The sequence below is a fragment of the Stomoxys calcitrans genome, chromosome 5, assembly GCF_963082655.1.
Source record: "Stomoxys calcitrans chromosome 5, idStoCalc2.1, whole genome shotgun sequence".
In the NCBI taxonomy this organism is placed as follows: domain Eukaryota; kingdom Metazoa; phylum Arthropoda; class Insecta; order Diptera; family Muscidae; genus Stomoxys; species Stomoxys calcitrans.
The window spans coordinates 18,928,317-18,950,893 of NC_081556.1; the positions used below are offsets into that span (position 1 = coordinate 18,928,317).

At 40.6% G+C, this 22,577-nt stretch overlaps 1 protein-coding gene across 1 annotated transcript; it reads right to left on the reverse strand.

Moving 5' to 3' along the window:
• Positions 1–14,650: 14,650 nt before the first annotated feature.
• LOC106086971 (chitin deacetylase 8) lies at positions 14,651–21,532 on the reverse strand. Its single transcript, XM_013251815.2, has 3 exons — positions 21,287–21,532; positions 20,496–21,220; positions 14,651–14,956 (listed from the first exon to the last, which is right to left on the reverse strand). The coding sequence occupies exons 1-3, from the start codon at positions 21,500–21,502 to the stop codon at positions 14,704–14,706; spliced, it is 1,194 nt and encodes a 397-aa protein (XP_013107269.2). The 5' UTR covers positions 21,503–21,532; the 3' UTR covers positions 14,651–14,703.
• Between the last annotated feature and the right edge of the window lie 1,045 nt (positions 21,533–22,577).

The following is a 22,577-nucleotide window of genomic DNA, read 5'->3' on the forward strand; positions in this document are numbered from 1 at the left end:
TTGGTGTTTGGTAAAAAGGTGAACTGTATGCTGCTCCACTATCATAGATTAGGTTTAAGTGGCAGTCTGCCTTCAAACTCACTTAGATGTTTACGTCCATTGTGATACCACAGGCACAGAAGAAGGAAGATTCCTTTCTTCATACCGTTGAACCATAGTTCCTACCGCTGTACCATCCAGATCGCTTTAAAACGCCCAACAACTTGCGATTGTTCACATCCGCTAAATCAGATAGGTTCTCAAAGAAATGAAAACCTAAAGTGGAACTCCTTCTGACTGCTAGTGCGGGACACACACACACAGAAGGTGTTCTATAGTATCTTTCGTTGCTGGTAACCTTCAGTCTGTCGGCATGTTTTCCGATTAGACAGTGAACTGTCATGACGGACACAATGAATGAGGCGTCTGTTCTAGCCAATAACAGCAAAGCAGTAGACCTCTTCAAGTGTAGATTAGGTCACATTTTTAGAATGCTCACAGCCGCCTCTTTGTGACCATCTATCATTCGCTGTCCTTCGGGCCTGGTCCTGAAAACTTAGCTTACATGTCGCTAGAGGCATACCCACAGATTCCAACATTCCTAGAATGTGTTGGGTAGTTCCTAGTCTCGCAAGCTCGTACGCTTTACAATTCCCTTGGATATCTCTGTGGCCCAACACCCAGAGCAGGTGAATTTTTAATTGGTCAGACATCTCGTTGCGGTTTTTGTGTTCAGAAATACGTTTTCCAAGGATTTAATGGCTGCCTGGATGTCTGAGAAGATATTTATGCCAATCGTCGTTATGACATTAAATCTTAGCCATTCCAACACTTCCTTTATTTCAAGGATCTTTGCTTGATACACACTATAGTGGTCGGGTAACCTCTTTGATATGACCAGTTCTAGATCTTTAGAGTACAACCCAAAGCCCACCTGGTCGTTTAGTTTGGAACCATCCGTATAGAAGTCCATGTAACTTTTGTTACCAGGGATATTGTAGTTCTAATCGATTCTATCAGGAATAGTGGTACAGTACTTTTTATCAAAAAGCGGCTGAGGTAGGGTGTAAACCACACTACCTGTAAAATCGGATATTATATCAAAGAAAGCACAGTGTATGTAGCCGCAATATGACCAATGAGAAAGCTCCCTTGAGCTCACTGCAGTGGTCGCTGCAATTTGGGTAGCCACAATGTCCAGAGGCATAAGATGTAGCATTAAATTCAGTGCATTAGGTGGTGTAGTGCACAAACGAGCCATCCTTTGGATCCGGTTAAGTATTGAGGTGTAGGTGGACTTTTGAAGCGCCGTCCACCAAACCACAACACCATATAGCAATATAGGTCTGACAACTGCAGTATATACCCAATGCATGACACGCGACCTAAACCCCCAACTTTTTTCAATGGTTCTCTTGCAGGTGTATAGGACAAGAGGTGCCTTTCTTGCATTTTCCAAAATGTTGGATTTGAAGTTCGATTTCCTGTCCAGCAAAACACGCAGGTATTTTGCGCTTTCTGTAAATGGAACATTCTCTCCTCCCAAGGAGACAGGTTCCACTATAGTCAACTTGTATCTCTTGCTGAAAAAAAACTACTTCTGTCTTGCACGGATTTATATCTAGACCATTTTCGGTAGTCCTGGAGTATATTCCTTAGAGTACTAGGAAACTTTCCCTTAACTGCAGTTGACGTGTCGTGAAGATCTGTTTCAGTTCATTTGCCTTTACTATATGCATGCTGCTGCCGCGACAGGCGATCTCCAGGGATCCTAGTCCTAAGATATGTTTCTATCAACCTCTCAAGAGTCTTAAACATAAAGGATGGCAGACTAATGGGTCGAACATCTTTCGCCGTCGTGTGGTAAGATTTTGCTGCTTTCGGAATGAAAATGACCTTCGTGTCCCTCCATCCCACAGGTATATATGACATTCTGATACAAGTAGAGTATATCTCACTAGTCCAGGGAACCAATCTATCAGCCACAGCTTGTAGTTCAACCGGTGATACATCATCAGGGTTAATTTGTGTACATTTTTAAAAGAACCCAAGGCCTATCACCTATATCTGCCAATATGACGCTGGAATTCAAGATTGTTTTAAGTTCTCATGATTCATTGCAACTAAATTATACTGCGCCACTGCTGCATGCTTGTTGCTAAACAAACATCGAACTTTACCATAAACTGGACATAACTCAGGGATGGTAAACATTATGATTAAGTACTATTTAAAGCCTACATCACTACTGTGGGACATGAATCACTTTTGGATTCCTGTTGAAAAGGCCGCAACATTGATCTGATCTTAGCAACATTTTTAGATTACGGGTGCAAAATTTTCTTCACAAACAGTCCAAGTTAAGATATAGCTCCCATATATACACTCATACAAAAAAGTCTGCTGATAATAACAGCCACTGTCTGCTGACTGTAGTTAGTTTATTTTGCTGCTATTACAGCAGCAGTTCTGCTGTCATAACAAAATGTTTGCATTTTCAGACCAGCAGTCTGCCTGCTAAATAGTCTGTTGTTTGCTGAAAATCTCCGCTGCTCTAATTATTAAGGGGGTTTTAGGGAAAAAGTAAAATTAACTAAACTAAACTAAAACATTAAATTAAATAAATAAAATTAAAAAAAAATAAAACATCGTATGAGAATTGCGCCCTCTAGAGGCTCAAGAAGTCATGATCCCAGATCGGTTTATATGACAGCTATACCAGATTATTGGAAGTGGTTCCAAAACACTACGTGCATAATTGCAGTCAAACCAGACGAGAATTGCGCGCTCTAGAGGCTAAAGAAGTCAATACCCAAGATCGGTTTATATGGTAGCTATAGCAAAACATGGAAGGATTTAAACCATACTTAGCGCGGTTATTGGAAGTGATACCAAAACACCACGTGCTAAATTTCAGTTACATCAGATGAGAACCGACCTGCACTAATAAAAGGTATTTGTGCAAAATTGCAAACGGCTAGCTTTACTCCTTCGAAAGTTAGCGTGCTTTCGACAGACAGACGGACGGACATGGCTAGATCGACTTAAAATGACATGACGATCAAGAATATATACTTTATGGGGTCTCAGACGCATATTTCGAGGTGTTAGAGACTGAATGACGAAATTAGTATACCCCCATCCAATGGTGGAAAGATTTTGTTGCTGAAACAGCAGATTTAGTTGAATTAGCAGACCGAAATGTTTGCTGACACAGCAGCACTTTGTTTGCTGACACAGCAGCACTTTGTTTGCTGAAACAGCAGTCATGCCTGTCTTTCCATTTTCAGCAGACAACAGCAAACATTTTTGCTATTTTGAATAAGAATTTTTTGTTGAGTGTATCTTTCATCCGATATTCATTTTTATACCCACCACTTTAGGATGGGGGTATACAAATCTAGTCATTCTGTTTGTAACACCTTGAAATATTGATTTAGGACCCCATAAAATATACATGTTCTTGATCGTCTCTAAAATTGTGATTCGAACTAGCCATGTCCGTCCTTGCGTCCTGTCGAAATCACGATCGTACGTGTAGAGCTAGCCGCTTAAAGTTTTGCAAAGATACTTTGTATTGAAGTGGGTCATTGGGGATTGCAAATGGGTTATATCTGTTCAGATTTCGATATAGCTCCCATATAAACCGATCTCCCGATTTGATTTCCTGAGCCTCTGGAAGCCGCAATTTTCGTCCAATTTGGCTGAAATTTTGTACATGGTGTTCTGTTACCACTTTCAATAACTGTGTCAAGTACGGTCCAAATCGGTCAATAACTTGATATAACTCCCATGTAAACCGATCTCCCGATTTGACTTCTTGAGCCCCTGGAAGCCGCAGTTTTTGTCCGATTTCGCCGAAAAAAAATTTTATGGGTCTTGCTATCGCACTGTGATATAGAATCGAAAACGAGATAGCTCTGGGGGGATTCTTGAGCATTATCAAAAAAAAAAAAAAACAGAATTTTGAAAATCGAATAACAAAAGAAGATTTGGCAGCCCGAACAATTTTCAAAATGTCGAGGTGACCAATTTTAGGGTCCTGCCAAGCGACTCTGGGGCCTCATAGGACATTGAACTATTGTACTTGATGTCGATAACACTTCAGCTCTAACCGTTCAACATTACAAAGACTTATCCCACTGTGCATCGCCTGCTTTTCTATGTATAATTCTCAAGGATCTTTTTTTTGCAATAAACAAATTCAATCTGCTTTACTTTCTTTACAAAATTTACGAAATTTCAGTACAACTAAACTTTTTACCTTGCACAACTATCAAACAAAATGAATTTCCCATTCCTGACACAACCTCAAGCAACTGAAATGTTTGAGATCAAACCTACTTTTTGGTTTGCTTGCAACCTTTGCCAATAAAACCAGAAAAAAACGCATTTCCGGTTGAGTTCATTCTGGCTGCATGAACTCCCCATTTGAGGTGCATGTGTTTATGTGGTAGTGTTTGCATTGGAGTTTCGCATTATTGCTCTCTGCACATAAATAGGGGGCACGTTCATCCAACCAGTGCAGCAACCCCTAAGAACCTACTCAGAAAAAAGGAAAACAAAATGCTACCAATAAACTTGCAAACAAAAAAAAAAGAAATAGAAAATGCAACAGACAATGAATGACACGAAGAGGAAATGAAAATGGGAAAAACTCAGTTCCAACAACTCGGAAAATTTTTAACGACGAATGAGCGATGAGCAAGAGGTTTACGCCTTACTACGTGACTTTTGCCATTAAGGGAGGACCAACTCAATGGCCCACATTGGCTAGGTGGAGAGGCTTGGTTTGTTGGTAGGGAAGCTGCTACGTGGTGTGAGAGTCTCTGTGGAGATGCTTTTTGAAGGATGAAATGAAACATGCTGCTCCTTTGCTTCAATGCTGTTTGTTTGTTGGCTCATAAGAAAAAGGGCGCATTGCTGCATGATGTGGATGGTGTGTTTGGTAGTAGTGGTGATGGTGGTGGTAGTGTTGCTGGTATGGCTGGCTTGCTGACTGACTTTGGTGTTCGTGCATGGTGGTTGCTGTGTCAGAAGCTGTTGACAGTAATGCATTTATTATACAAGACCATGTATGCATTTCTCTTTTTCTTAGGTATTAAAACCACCAAAGAACCTCTCACCTCCCTACCTCAGCCCGTCCCGTACTTAGGGCAAGGACTTTTCGTTGTAGACACCAACAAAATGTTTAATGAGTTCATATCCTTGTGAAGGCTTAGTTTTGATGTAAAACAAAGAAGTCCACGTTGTTTTTAGCGCTGATTAAATTCTCTAGGAAATTTTGCAATGCTTTTAACAGCGAGTTGCATGACATACTCTGGTACACTTTAATGAAGTTATCAAATGGTAACCAACAGTGTTGCCGGACTAACTTTTATGGAACGTTTTTCAAAGACAGAAACTTCCTTATCCTAGAGGGCTCAGATGTATCCTCCACGGAACTGCAGAATTCTACCTAGGATTGTTTCTGAGCCTTTCTCAGCTCGCCCTTATATTTTCTTAACTCAGCCTTATAGATGTCGCAATCGTGTGGTGCTCTTATGGCTTTTGCTCTGTTGAAGAGATTTCTGCAGTCCTTCCTTAGACCAATCAGCTCTGGGGTTCACCATGGCGGTCGCTGTTTGCCCCTTGGCTTGGCACTAGGACATGCTGAGATAAGCGAGTCATTCAGGGCCTTCGTAATCCGCTTGACCACTATGTCCACATCCTCCGCAGTTTCCAAAGTTAGCAGACTAACTTTCTAGGCATTTAGAGCCTAATGGCCTTCTTGGCGACCAACAGTACGGTTTCCGCAGATATAGCTCTACGGGTGACCTCATGGAATTTCTGTCGGAACATTGGAGTCGCTCAATCCAGTGGTTTAGTGAGAGTAAGGTTGCTGCTCAGGATATATTTTAGGCATTTGGTAGAGTCTGGCACGGTGCACAACTATGAAAGCTTGTCGCATTTGGTGTCGGTAATGGCTTCGATCCATTTATTTCGAGTTTTCTCAGAGATCGCTCTATACGAGTTGTTAAAGATGGGTTCTCATCCAAAGAGCATAAATTGACCGCAGGTGTACCCCCGGGCTCTGTCCTTTCTCCTTCTCTTTTTCTTATTTTCATCAACGATTTGAGGAGTCAGACATCGAATCTGATCTACTCATTTGCGGATGACAGTAATCTCTGCCATTCGTACTCATTCGACTATAGGCCAAGAGTTCGAGCGATTGAGGACAATAGGCGGGTTATGAACGATACACTCTGCCAGGATTTGCTGAGCATTTCTGAGTGGGGTCGAATGAATCGAGTAGATTTTAATGCACGGAAGACTCAATGCTGTTTATTGTCACACAAACGATTCGCTAAAGCATTACGATCATCGGTATAGATGTTGAGGAATCAGAAGCTTTTGATGTTCTGGGCATGAAAATACAAAGTGATGTCCGTTGGGTTAAACATGTATTTGCAGAGTCGAAAGAATTGCTAAGTCTTCCTTAAACGATGTAAAAATTTCTTCACTCCTTCTGATCTTCTTAACATCTATGCCACTTTCATAAGGCATAAAATGGAGTATAACTCACATGTATAGGCTGCAGCTTCAAAATCATCCCTGGAGCTAATGGACCGAGTACAGAGTAGAGCGTTAGCTTTTATTGGGGACATTAGGGTAACCAACTCTGTTACCTCCTTTGAACATCGTCGCAATGTGGGTTGTGCGGCGCTGTTCTATCGGTACTTTCATGGTGCGTGTTCGTCTTCTTATTCCCCATGTAAGGATGTTTGTCAGAGATACGAGACATTCCAGGCACTCAAAGCCGTTTGTAGTTGATGGGCCAGCGGACCGGACAATGCATTATAGAGAGAATTCTTATTTCGCCCGAACCGTTCGTATTTTTCCCGCCCACTATGAAAGGCTTCGATTTTATCAAATACTTTGACCGCAGTTCTGTGGTCTTCACTGCTAATCTGCTCTAATATCTGCTCTTTCATTCTCCGCTATCACCAGGCACCCAAAGGATGCAGATCGTGGCATCCTCAGAGAAGGCGTTGATCTCCTTCTTACACTCCAAGACTTTTCGTGATTCTACAGTCCTGGTTGCTATTGCCCTGATGGCCAGCTTACTGTCCGAAAACGTATTTACATTCGACGTCCTCGCGTTAACACTACACCAGCTCTCACATTCTGTGATCGACCGGATCTCCACCTGCAGAACTGTATTATTGTCAAACAGTGGAAAACAGATCTCAGTTCCTGGGCTCCCAATGTAGACCTTCATTCCCACTGTGTTCTCTAGCTTTGATCCATGATCCATGTAGACCCCCAAACCCACGCTGTCAGCGAGCTTTGATCCATCCGTGTAGCATGAATTTCGAGATGGCAATACCAGTGTTCCGTCAATCCAAGACTGTGCCGCTGGTAGCGGTGCCTCGGACTCGACCTCAAGTGTCATCTCACGTATCCGATCGGAAATCTCTCTCACTTTTCCAGGTTTCCTTTAGTTGCCTCGATTATACCGCGATGATATGACCTGTTGCTATCCTCTACCCATTCTTCCATCGCATTAAGTCCCATAGCTGCATTGGCTGCCTCACACTTAATCTGTATGTCTATGGGTGGGTTATCTAGAATAGCCCTCATTGTCTTAGTGGGCATGGTCCTCATCGCCCCGCTTATGCTCTTTCATTCCCCCTTACTCCGATACGGCCCAGCACCCAAAGGATGCGAACACACGGGCGTTTATCTCCTTTTTACAATCCAATATTGTTCGTGACCTCACCGTTCTGGTTGTTTTTGCCCTGATAGAGAGTCTATTGTCCGTAAAGATGTTCATACTCGATGTCCCCGCGTTAACACCATACCACCTCACGCATTCCGAGATCGGCAGGATCTTCACCAGCAGAACCGAATTATGGTCAGACAGTCGATAACAGATCTCAGTTCCTTGGTTTTCAATATAGACTCCCAGGCCCACAGTCTGTCCTCTAGATTTTATCCATTGTGTGGTATGAATTTCCAGATGGCAATACTTGGGTTCCATCAATCCAAGACTGGGTTAGCATTGAGACCCCTAGGTCTAACCCATGACTTTGTCAAGGGAAGGTCGTTGAAGACTGCCCTGCACGAGGTTGTGCATAAAATAGAAGCATCCTTCGATGCCAAGACGTACACATTGGTGGTTTGCATTGACATCGTGGGACGTTTAACAATGTGCGGACCGACGCATTAATCCAACCCTTAAACTACAATAGTACCGGGTGGACCTGATCCTTAGAGATTGGATAAACCATATGCTAAGGAACAGGTTAATAAATTGCGGGTCCTATGACATAAATATAAGGCAGTAATTGGCACAGGGCACGCCACTACTTTGGGTGACCAGCATAAATGACCTATTACGGATGCAGACTCGATTGGTAAACCAATCAAATGCCTTTCATTAGAGATTCAAAGTGCCTCAACCGACCACATATCCTTTGTATTAATAGGATATGCCCCTTGAGGGGCCCTCTGACTCTTAAATCATAGTTGTGGCTACGAAATATATGGAGGTAGCGATCCTCGTTAAACTCCTGTAGATGCACAAGATCGCCACAGGAACGTGATGGCCATTGAGTATTTAAAAGTGCCCCTAACTCGCCTTGTCCGATGCCACTCGGCCTCTCACTGAGACTCTCCACTCGATACCTCTGATTGTCCACGACTTAACTTGTAGTTTCCCCCCCTACCTTCGGAGCATTTCATATCCACAATTTGTGGACCGATGAACGCCACACTGGTTAGAGCTCACAATTCCAACCAGTGTGGTGCCCATAATTGTGGCTTCCCGGGGATTATTAGGCTCTTGGAGTTTCTCGTGATACCGATGACCACCACACAAGTTATCTGAATATTGCTTTGAATATCATTTTCGCACTCTGCTCCTAAACACTTTTCATTTGAGACCTATATTGTCCCAATCAGCCTACATGCCCGTTTTGTTGGTTTGTGATGGGGCATCCCCCTCATTGGCGAGGCCCCAAACTTCTTAACTCCTCAAAAAAATTCTTGTTTTAGGGTTACCTTAAACGGAAAAACAAAAATTAGCTTACAACGTATATGAATCTCGGATATGATCTGGCGTTTTAGAAAATTTTGGTAAGGGAGTGTTTGCCTCGTTCCTAACTTGAGCTAGAATTTTTCTAAGACAGCTGTATTCTTGGGTATTTTTCTACCCCTTCGTTGTTGTGATGAAAGGGTAGTTTGTAACGTACAAAAGCAATCATAGAAAAATATTTCCTGATAAAATTCCCACAAGGGTATCTGTCCAACTACAATAAATCTGAGACTGGAAACTTTTGCAACGTAAATTGTGTCCAAGGTGTAAAACCAAAAGAAGTCAAATGTGACCTTCAAAGGTTAGGCAGGGTATTATGACACTTTTTTAGTTTCCTCTCTATTTAGCAACTCGGCAACACTGCTCTCAATACATTGAACTCAACCCCAGTCTAATATCCTGTCAAGTAGTTTATCCCTTCTACTCTTTTATGTTGCTTCGATTCCTAAGTTTTAATTCAATTTATGGTCAAGTTATTGGTTTTTTTCTCCTAACAGCATAAAAGGGAGCAGAGGACAATGCTCGAACCCAAAAACAATTCAAACTTTCTACATCTTGAATTTTCCTATTTCGGTTTTGTTTTACAAAGACCACTTATTAGTTGACTTCCATTTCGTTTGTATTTCAAATTATGTTGGCTGGACACTTTACAGGGAAATTCTTTGCAGACTTGGGGAAAATTTCAAGTGCAAATTTGTACCCCCCCCCAAAAAAAAAGGAAGTCGCTTGGCAAATATTCCCTTCAAAACAAAAACTCCTGGCCACTTGTCTAATAATTTTGAGCATTACCATTTTCAACTCCTTATTGGAAAACTTTTGGCTCAAACCCTAAATCACTTGGGCAAAACTCTTCAAAAAAGCGACTACGTTGTTGGTGTGAATCGATGACTTGTCCAAGAAAATTTATGGTAAATCATGGCATGATGTGTGCAAACAAATACAACAAATCATACGTTAAACTAACAGAAAATTTGGAAGTGCTTGAAAACTAGAAGAACACATTTGGCTGATTAGAAGGGGAGTAACTTCACCCTTTAAAGTTAAAAAAAAAAAAAAATAATTTTTATGCTAATCAGGGCCTTAATTTTAGAAAGTTTTAATTTTAATGGTATAACTATAACCAAGCATTGAGATGACTGAAGTGTCTATTGGAAGGGTAATAATTGAAGTTATTGACCTGATAACCTTCAACCTATAACTCGATATCAATTTTAACCCATTAACGACAAAGGGGTAGAAAAATACCCAGGAATAGAGCTGTCTTAGAAAAATTCTAGCTGGAGTTAGGAAAAAAGTATCCTTATGAAATTTGGATTGGCGTAAAGTAGACGAATGAAACATGTCAAAAAAAAAAATTACCGTCATATAATGTCCGTTTTTAGGGGAAAATTGGCTTGCCAATAGTTAGCTATTTTTTATATGCAAAAAAAATCTAATAAAATATTTTCTCAAAATTCTTAGGATTGAGATTTCTGGAAACCCTTTTAATATACTGTTCCATATGTTGGTTTCTATTAAAAAAATATGCTGATAAGCCTACCAGTCTTGACCAGGGTTGCGGAGTCGACGGGAGTCGAGGTTTTGAGACCGGATTCGAAGTCTGAGTCGGACTATTGGGCCGAAGTCGGAGTTCGGTTTGAATTTGAGCAAGCTTGCCCCCAATACGGACCGCTCTCCGACTACCGGTTAATACTCCAACTGCAACTATGATTCTGACCCGAGATCGTTGGTTAAGGTCAAAACTCGCTCTCCGACTACGGCTTAATACTCCAACTGCAACTATGATTCTGACCCGAGGTCGTAGGTTAAGGTCAAACCTCGCAGCCCTGCTCTTGACAGAAAGTGCGATTTTGTGTCACAGTCATTAAAAATCCACTTTTCTTCACTAAATGGCCATAAAATATTAAATATTAAAAATAAAATATTAAAAAAATATTAATAAAATGGGGGGGATTGCAAATGAGGCCATATCGGTTCAGAGTTCACATAGCCCCCATACAAACCGTTCCCCCCAACCCTCGATATGTGTTCTTGAAGCCTCTATTTGCATCACACTTGGCTAAAACTTAAAACAAACAAAGACTTGGGTTACAACATCCAACACCCATGCAAAGTATGATGCGAATCGGTCTATAAGCAGACATAGACCCCGTATAAACCCATTGCCGGTTTTGACTTTTTGAGCCCTTAAAAGTTTCAATTTTATCCGATTTGGCTGAAATTTGGAACAAAGACTTATGTTATGATTTCCAACGTCCATGCCAAGTATGATCCGAATGGGTCTTTAAAGAGATATAGCTCCCATATAAACCCACTACAGGATTTGTAAGCCTGGAGTCTTAGCTGAAATTTGGAACAAAGACTTACGTTATGACTTCAACATCCATGCCAAGTATGATACGGGTCGGTCCATAAACAGATATAGTCCTCATATAAACCGATTCCTTGATTTGATTTATTGGGCCCTTAGAAGCCTTAATTCTCATTAGATTTGGCTACAATGTGTAACAAAGACTTGAGTTACGACTTCGAACATCCATGCCAAGTATGGTCCAAATCGGTCCATACATAGATATAGGCCCGATATAAATCGATCTCTGGATTTGACTTCTTCAGCCTTTAGAAGTTACAATTTTCATTCCATTTGGCTGAAAATTGGAACGAAAACTTGTGTTTTGACTTTTAACATCCATGCCAAGTATGATGCGAATCGGTCTATAAACAGATATTGCCCCACATTAACCGATCCCCGGATTTGATTTCTTGAGTCCTTAGTAGCTTCAATTTTCATCTGAAATGTCTGAAATTTAGAACAAAGACTTAAGTTACTACTTCCATTATCCCAGCCAGCCAAGTATGATCTGAATCGGTTTATAAACAGATATAGCCCCCATATAAACCGATCCCCGGATTTGACTTCTTGAGTCTTTAGAAGCCTCACTTTTCATCCCATTTGGCAGAAATTGCACACAAAGACTTGAGTTACGACCTCCAACATCCATGCCAAGTATGATCCGAATCGGTCTATAAAAAGATGTAGCCCCATATAAATAATCCCCGGATTTGACTTCTTGAGCCCTTAGAAGCCTAATTTTTCACCTGATTTGGCTGAAATTTTTAGCCCAAGAACCTATCTTATGACTTACAACATCATTGCTAAAATTTATCGGAATCCTTAACTATGGTGATATAGGCCCCCATAGTACCGATATCCCAATATGACTTCTTGCGACCAAAATTATTCAAATCCAAACTTTGGGTTCCCCACTTTACCAAAAAAATGGAAAAATCATGTATGAGTCTTTGGTAATTTAAGCACATATCGGCTAAACCATTTTTTTTTGGAAATAATGACATAATGATCCTGGGGGTGAAAATAGGGCAATACATTTTTTTTATATTTGAAGGGGGGACGGACCCTCCCCTTATCCTAATTTTCAAAAACACCAGATCTCAGAGATGGATATTGCGTTTTAAGCGAAATTTTGTGTGCTCTCTTATAGTAAGCTAAAAACAAATATTTGGTATCCAAATTTCGGATGGGGTATCTAGGGGGGGGGGGGGGGGGGGGGCACCCCTCCCCTAAAATCCACCAAAAATATGTATAGACCTATCAAGACAATATGGGACTCAAATGAAAGGTATTTGAGAGTAGAATACGAATCGTATATCTAAATGTGGGACCAAACATTTGGGGGACTATCCCAGCCTCCAAAACACCCCTAAATGAGACATTTTTATCGACCATGGTAATATGGGACCCAAATTCAATGTATTTGAAAGTAGAACACGAAACTGATATCAAAACGTGGGACCAAGTGTTTGGGGGGTTGCCCCTCCACCAAATACACCCCCCCAAAGAGGACAAATTTACCGACCACAGCAATATGGGGCTCACATGAAAGGTCTTTGGGAGTAGAGCATGTACCTGATATCAACATTATCCATAACACTCCCCAAATAGGACGTATTTGCTGACCATTGCAATATGGGGCTTAAATAAAAGGTATATTATTGGGTTGCCCAAAAAGTAATTGCGGATTTCTTAAAAGAAAGTAAATGCATTTTTAATAAAATTTTGTCAAATATAATTTTTTTACACTTTTTTCTAAAGCAAGCTAAAAGTAACAGCTGATAACTGACAGAAGAAAGAATGCAATTACAGAGTCACAAGCCGTTGAAAAAATTTGTCAACGCCGACTATATGAAAAATCCGCAATTACTTTTTGGGCAACCCAATATTTCCAGGTCAAGTCACCCGCACCATCCTTCAAACCGAACCTGTTTGTGGACTATGGAAATATGGTGCTCAAATGAAAGATATTTGAGAGTAAAGCATGAATCTGATACCAACATTTGGAATCAACTGTCTAGGGGATGTCCCACTGCCATAAAAACCCCCAAAATAGGACGTATTTGCTCACCATGACAATTTGGACTCAAGAAAGTGGAGCACAATGTTGATAGTTTTTAGGACTCATTCCTGACTATTGCAATAAGAAAAGGTATTTGTGATTAGAAAACGTATTTGATATTCAATTGAGGCCAAGTGTTTGGCCCTCTTAAACCAATGAAAATATTTGGTAAAAAAAAATAATATTTGAAAGTAGAGCACGATGCCGACATTTTTTCAGGTCTAAGTGTTTGGGCGACCACTCCACTCCCCAAAACAACCCTTGAAAGGACATATTTAACGACCATGGCTATATGGGGTCAAATGAAAGGTATTGGGGAGTAGGACATGTAATTGATACCCGCTTTCGGAACCAAGTTTCTGGGAGTCCATCCCTTCCGCAAAACACCACCAAATTGTGGTCGCCAAATATGTATGCTTTAAATCCGGCATACATATTTACCGGCCAAGGTAATTTGGGATTCAAATGAAAGGTATTTGGGAGTAGAGCAATTGATACCCATATTAGACCACGTTTCTGGGGATCCACGTTTCTGGGGATCCACATCCTAAACCCACCACCCTCGGGCCCGTCCCAAACCCAAAATCGCAATGAGAATATCGGCCCCTAATACAGTTTTTAAGAATGGAGTACATAAAACATCCAAACTTAAATGACCCTTAACCCTCGTAGCGAATTCATAGGCCAATAAAGATCCCATATGATCTTCATACAAAGACATATTTTATTATACTGTAAGTCAAGCAACATACATATACCACTTTCGTTCAAAGGTATTTAACTAAAAGCTCTTTAACTGTCGAAAATAAATATTCAAAAGGTAATCTTGTTCCATATACTGTAAAAGAAGGCGCAGCGGAGTGGGCCCGGCTTCAGCTAGTTTAGTATATTTGCTCGGAAATCTGTTTTTATTCGTTCCAGCTATTTGCCCTAGTACACACAAATGGATAGCAATCGACTTTTTGTGTAGCTTTTTCACATTCAATTGTGCCCTCTATCAGTATTTTGCAATCATTAGAACATTTACAGTCTGATCATAAGTCAAGTCACAAACCAAATTCTAGAACTGTAAGGGTGATCAAATCGTTCAATTTATCGTCGAAGTATTGGGGCACACAACAATGAAAATTTACAAAAAAAAATAATGAAATTTTTATAATATAGACAATTTCTACTCTTTCTTTAATTGCGTTTTTATATAAGAATTTATTTGGGTTTCTTTCTTTTTATTTATTTCAATACCTCTCCCAATGGGTTATCAAGCCAAGGATACGTTTCTGGGCAACTATCACAAACGGTCATGTAACGCATTTCACCCGAAGGTTGTTTGGCAAGGCCACACGTTACTGGCTTACAGGTTGTATGAGGTTTTTTGAAGCAACCCTTAAAGGGTTTGTCCAAATTAGGATGTTTCATGTACTGTATAACGGCCGAGGGAGTGGTTATGTAAACATTGGGCAGTGAGTTGGCGTATTCCAAAAATCTGGAAAAAATGGATAACAGAAAAAATATCAAATATAGCAAGAGGAAATTTGATGTAGAAACAAGTAAAAGCCTAATAAGTTCGCCCGGGCCGAATCTTATACACCCTCCACAATGGATTGAATTTATCAAGTTGTTTGAACGATATCTCTTTCAAGAGACAACCAAAGGCTAATAGCTAATAATTGCTATGCTATTTCAGCTATACGAAGTTATGAACCGATTGGGGCCATACTTAGTGCAAAATTTCAGTCAAATCGGATAACACTTGCTCCCTCTAGAAGCTCAAGAAGTATAATCGGGAGACCGGTTTATATTCGAGCTATATCAGGTTGTGAACCGATTTTGGCGAAGTTGTTGATGGTCAAACCAAAAAACTTCATGCTAAATTTCAACCAAATCGGATAATAATTGCGCCCTCTAGAGACTCACAAAGTCAAGATACGAGATCCAATTATATTGGAGCTATATCAGGTTATGAACCGATTTAAACCATACATGGCAACCAAATCGGATAAAACTTGCGCCCTCTAGAGGCTCGCGGAGTCAAGATTTGAAATCGGTTTGCATGGCAGCTATATCAGGTTTTACTCGATTTGAAGCCTACTTAGCACAATTGTTGTAAATCATAACAAAACCGATTTGGGCTATACGTGGCGAAGTTGTTGATGGTCAAACCAAAAAACTTCATGCCAAATTTCAACCAAATCGGATTATAATTGCGCCCTCTAGCGACTCACAAAGTCAAGATTCGAGATCGAATTATATGGGAGCTATATCAGGTTATGAACCGATATTAACCATACGTGGCAACCAAATCGGACAAAAATTGCGCCCTCTAGAGGCTCAAGGAGTCAAGATTTGAAATCGGTTTGCATGGCAGCTATATCAGGTTTTACTCGATTTGAAGCCTACTTAGCACAATTGTTGTAAGTCATAACAAAACCGATTTGGGCCATACGTGGCGAATGGTCAAACCAAAACACTTCATGCTAAATTGATGGTCAAACCAAAACACTTCATGCTAAATTTCAACCAAATCGGATAATAATTGCGCCCTCTAGAGACTCACAAAGTCAAAATTCAAGATCGGATTATATGAGAGCTATATCAGGTTATGAACTGATTTAAATCATACGTGGCAACCAAATCGGATAAAAATTGCGCCCTCTAGAGGCTCGCGGAGTCAAGATTTAAAATCAGTTTGTATGGCAGCTATATCAGGTTTTACCCGATTTGAAGCCTACTTAGCACAATTGTTGAAAGTCATAACAAAATAGTCTTATACAAAATTTCAGTCGAATCGGATAAGAATTGCGCCATCTAGAGGCTCAAAAAATCAAGGTCCGAAATCAGTTTATATGGGAGCTTTATCAGGTTATCAACCGATTTAGACCCTACTTGGCACAACGCGCCCTCTAGCGATTGAAGAAGTCAATATCAAAGAACTGTTTATATGTTAGCCATATCAGGTTATAAACCGATTTTGACCATATTTGAAAGAGTTGTTGTCAAAATAAAACACTTGGTGCAAAATTTCAGCCAAATCTGGTAAGATTTGCGCCCTATAGAGGCTCAAGAAGTCAAGATCCTATATCGGTTTATACGGCAGCTATATCAGATTATAAACCCATTTGAACCATCCAGTGGTTGGAAGTTATACCAAAACACCACGGGCAAAATTTCAGCCAAATCGAATAAGAACTGCGCCCTCTAGAGGCTAATGAAGTCAAGACCCAAGATCGGTTTATATGGCATCTATACAAGAACGTGAACCGATTCGGCCCATTTACAATTCCCATTTTGGTTAATTTATAGCAATCCCATGACCGATTATACAAACTAGAGTTCAAAAATAAATTTTTAAAAATTTCAATCATATTTTTAATTGGATCAATTCAAAAATTAATTGAAAAATTGCAATCATTTTTATACCCACCACCGAAAGATGGGGGTATATTCAATTTATTGTTCCGTTTGCAACACATCGAGATATCCATTTGCGATCCTATAAAATATATATTCTTGTTCGTTGTCTTGCCATTACTGTCCGTCCGTCCCTCCTTCTGGCCGCTAGCTAGCCGCTAGCAGGGACTTCCTATTCACGTAGGGGTCATTGAGAATTGCAAATAGGGGTCGTTAAGAATTGAATAAAGCTTCCCTAAAAAAGGGTCCTTCGATTTGACTACTTGAGCCCCTGGAAGCTGCAATTTATATGCGATTAGGATGAAATTTTGCACATCGTGTTCTGCTGCGACTGCCAACAACCATGCCAAGTACGTTCCAAATCGGTCTATAACCTGACAAAGCTCCCATATAAACCTATCACTCAATTTGATGTCTAGAGCCTCTGGAAGTCGAAATTGTGGTTTGATTGGACTGAAATTTTGCACATTGTGCTCTGTTACGACCTGTGCGGTGGCTACCGTAGCGCAGAGATTAGCATGTTCGCCTATGACGCTGAACACATGGGTTCGAATCTTGGCGAGAACATCAGAAAAAAGTTTTAAGCGGTGGTTTTCCCCTACTAATGCTAGTGACATTTGACAGGTACCATGCCATACACAAACTTCTCCCCAAAGAGGTGTAGCACTGCGGCATGCCGTTCGGACTCGGTTACACTCGAATCAGATAGCACTCGGTGATATGTGAGATGTTTGCCCTTGTTCCTTAATGCATTCCTGCCATTGCTCTCTTACAACAATCGTGCCAAGTACGATCCATATGGGTTTTTAATAGAGATGTGCGGGTGAGTGATTTTCCACTAACGCTCACGCACGACTTTTTTATGTCACTAGCATTCACACATGCTCACACACTCTCACGATGCAAAAAGTTTACTCACGCACGACTCACGAGAAATTTACGACTCACTAGATACTCGAGAGACAATCAAGACTCACGAGAAAATCACGATTCCCGAGACAATCACGAGTCACGGTTAATCAAATATTTTTCTAAGAAGGAGACAAGCTTATTGTCGGGTATACCAATATGCTTAGAATTACTTCCTGATTCAATTTGGGTATAAAATCTCATCGAAATCAGCCCAGTTTTAAGTATTGCTATCTCTTAATAGAAGTAGGTAGACTAGGTAGTGTAGTGCCTTTCCTTACTGGTTTTAAGTTTAAATGTTAATTTTCTCGTGAGTGACACAAGAGTCGTGAGCGTCTCGTAAGTTGAGAGTATCTCGTGAGTCATGATTAATGTCGTGAATTTGATCACCTAAGCTCAACACGAAGAATTTTACTTAACGTGAGTCGAACTAGCCATGTGCGTCCGTCCGTCTGTCGAAGGCACGATAGCGTAAAGTTAGCCGCTTGAAATTTTGCACAAATACTTAATATTGATGTAGGTCGTTGGGCATTGGAAATGGGCCATATCGGTCTAGATTTGGGTATAGCTCCCATATAAACCGATCTCGCGATTTGACTTCTTGAACCCCTATAAGCCTCAATTTTTGCCCGACGTTGGTCGTTGGGCATTGGAAATGGGCCATATCGGTCTAAATTTGGATATAGCTCCCATATAAACCGATCTCCCGATTTGAGTTCTGGAACCCCTATAAGCCTCAATTTTTGTCCGATTTGGCTGAAATTTTGCAAATAGTGTTCACTTGTGACCTCCAACAACTGTGCCAAGTACGGTCCGAATCGGTCAAGGACCTGTTATAGCTCCCATATTGCACATACGGTTTAAATCGGTTTAAATAAATCGGCCACGTACGGTTTAAATCGGTCAAGAACCTAATATAGCTCTCATATAAACCGATCTCCCGATTTGACTTCTTGAGCCTTTACAAGCCGCGATTTTTATCCGATTTGACTGAAATGTTGCAAATAGTGTTCTGTTATGACGCTCAACAACTCTGCCCAGTACGGTCCAAATCGGTCTATAACCAGATATATATCCCATATTTTAGCAGAATCCATGGTGATGAGTTACGAAGATTCGGCCCGCCCGAACTTTGCCCTTTGTTACTTGTCATACATATTTTTTATACCCTCCACCATTGGATGGGGGGTATACTAATTTCGTCATTCTGTTTGTAACTACTCGAAATATTCGTCTGAGACCCCATAAAGTATATATATTCTTGATCGTCGTGACATTTTATGTCGATCTAGCCATGTCCGTCCGTCTGTCCGTCCGTCCGTCTGTCTGTCGAAAGCACGCTAACTTCCGAAGGAGTAAAGCTAGCCGCTTGAAATTTTGCACAAATACTTCTTATTAGTGTAGGTCGGTTGGTATTGTAAATGGGCCGTATCGGTCCACGTTTTGATATAGCTGCCATATAAACCGATCTGTGCCAAGTATGGTTCAAATCGGTGCATAACCTGATATAGCTGCCATATAAACCGATCTTGGGTCTTGACTTCTTGAGCCTCTAGCGTGCGCAATTCTTATCCGATCAGAATGAAATTTTGCACGACGTGTTTTGTTATGATATCCAACAACTGTGCCAAGTATGGTTCAAATCGGTGCATAACCTGATATAGCTGCCATATAAACCGATCTTGGGTCTTGACTTCTTGAGCCTCTAGAGTGCGCAATTCTTATCCGATTGGGATGAAATTTTGCATGACGTGTTTTGCTATGATATCCAAAAACTGTGCCAAGTATGGTTCAAATCGGTTCATAACCTGATATAGCTGCCATATAAACCGATCTTGGGCCTTGACTTCTTGAGCCTCTAGCGTGCGCAATTCTTATCCGATCAGAATGAAATTTTGCACGACGTGTTTTGTTATGATATCCAACAACTGTCCCAAGTATGGTTCAAATCGGTGCATAACCTGATATAGCTGCCATATAAACCGATCTTGGGTCTTGACTTCTTGAGCCTCTAGAGTGCGCAATTCTTATCCGACTGAAATGAAATTTTGCACGACGTGTTTTGTTATTATATCCAACAACAATGCCAAGTATGGTTCAAATCGGTCCATGACCTGATATAGCTGCCATATAAACCGATCTTGGGTCTAGACTTCTTGAGCCTCTAGAGGGCGCAATTCTTATCCGATTGGAATGGAATTTCGCACGACGTGTTTTGTTATGATACCGAACAACTGTGCCAAGTATGGTTGAAATCGGTTCATAACCTGATATAGCTGCCATATAAACCGATCTTGGGATTTGACTTCTTGAGCTTCTAGAGGGCGCAATTCCTATCCGATTTGGCAGAAATTTTGCATGACGTATTTTATTTTTACTTTCAACAACCGTGTCAAATAAGGTTCAAATCGGTTCATAACCTGATATAGCTGCCATATTTTACTTCTTGAGCCCCCAAAGGGCGCAATTCTTATTCGAATTGGATGACATTTTACACAGGTCTCCAACAAATAATTTAATTGTGGTCCAAACCGGACCATATCTTGATATCGCTCTAATAGCATAGCAAATCCTTTCTTATATCCTGTTTTGCCTAAGAAGAGATGCCGGGAAAAGAACTCGACAAATGCGATCCATGGTGGAGGGTATATAAGATTCGGCCCGGCCGAACTTAGCACGCTTTTACTTGTTTTTTGTTCACTTACTTGCGGAATGCTTTGAAAAAATTCGGACTACGTCCAAACCATGCCGAATGCAAATACATGCCAAATGGTGCCCGGTTGCCTTCATAGTGTCTGCGGAAATTATCCTTCATCCATTCAAACAAACTTTCCACATTATCGGGAGGCAAATATATACAGCCATCCAACATGGAACAGCTATAGCCCTCATTGTCGATCCATGAGACCATGGGATTTTCCCACAAGCCAGGAAACGAAGCAGTTGGGCAGGGTCTTATCTGGCAATCTTGCATTGACAAATAATCCAAGGTATAGGGCCACATGGCAGGATTGCGATATTGTTGTGTGGGCCAAGAGCTGTCATAGAGCAGACCCAAACGTTTGGCTGCTATGAAAGAGTTATTGCCAGAGATCTGCAAGAAGGGTAAACGCATTCCGCGTATATGGCGACGATCAATTTTGGCAAATCTCTCCAGCATATCGATTTGTTGGCCAAATTCACGCATTAATAGATCCACATCGGCATTACGCCAATAATCGGTGCCAGCTCCATGGGTAATAGAGTGCAAAGCAATTTCATGACCCTCATTGTATAGGGCATTAACTTTGCTATAGTCCGTATACTCGTGGCAAACATAGAAACAGCCATGGGCCTCACAATGATCGGGATTTAGGAGGTTGGCAAACAGCTCCTGGTACATTTCATAGTTTAAGGCGGTCACAGCATCATCAAAGGTCACAGCGATAAACTAAGGGAAAAGGCAAGAAAAAAATTTAAACGACATGGTATGGCTTTTTTTCTAGTTTTTATGCACCTGCGGTATTTCCTTTTCATGACCCTTAAATTCCGGTTTAGGCAACGACATTGCCGAACATCGACAATTTGGAGCCTGACATTTTTCTCTGGTACACATCGCAGCTTCCTTTAGCTCCAGGTCGTGTGGTGAACGCCATGCTGCTTGAATACACTGCACAATCACCAAAAACAGCAGCAACTTTAACGTGTGCATCTCAACGTTGAATTTAAACATTTATATGATACTTACATTTCAAATGATAGTGTATGGTGATTTTATAGATTTTAAGGAACTTCCAATTTTTATCGGAAAATTTATCTTATCAATGTGACACATCTTTTAATGTTATTAAATTTGTTATGATGCATACTTTTTTTTCACACCCCAAATGTGAGTGTCTGTTATCAGTTAGTTACACTACCCGCAAATAGAACATTGTCTGGAATGGGAAGTCTTCAAAAGGGTTCACAAAAAAGACTAGACAACATAAATTTATTCATTACTATTTGGCCCGGTGCGCTTTGCCACACCCTAAAATGTCTTTTTGAAAATGGATTTTGCTTTGAGCATTTTGTAGGTGACGATCAAGATATTCAGAGCTATGGGCCCATTTCAGAGCCACACTAATATATCTAGTCTCAAAAACGTTTTCTAAAACATTTTCAAAGATCCGCAGATCCTTCTTGTTCCAACCCAAATTTAAGGACGTAACAGTCGAACTCTGTTTCCCGTACGACCTCATGCGTTTTCCTTTTACATTTTCCTTTTTTTGTAGGTGGCCCCCAGACACTTGATCTTTCATTTGAGCACAATATAATCCCGGTGCGTCAGCATCACATTTTGGTGTTGATTTTATTGGGAGAAGGGAGTCGGTCGCCCCAACACTTGAATCCAAATGATAATAACAAATGATTTGTCTTTAATATGAGTCCTTTATTGTAGCGATCTATTGGGTTGCCCAAAAAGTAATTGCGGATTTTTTAAAAGAAAGTAAATGCATTTTTAATAATACTTAGAATGAACTTTAATCAAATATACTTTTTTTACACTTTTTTTATAAAGCAAGCTAAAAGTAACAGCTGATAACTGACAGAAGAAAGATTGCAATTACAGAGTCACAAGCTGTGAAAAAATTTGTCAACGCCGACTATATGAAAAATCCGCAATTACTTTTTGGGCAACATGTCCTTTTGAAGGGCTGACCATGACTCAGATACATGCATCCTTAAATTAATATCAGATTCGTACTCTACTTATGAATAACTGCAGCCAAAAATGTAATATTTATGCCTTCCACCAAAGGATGGGG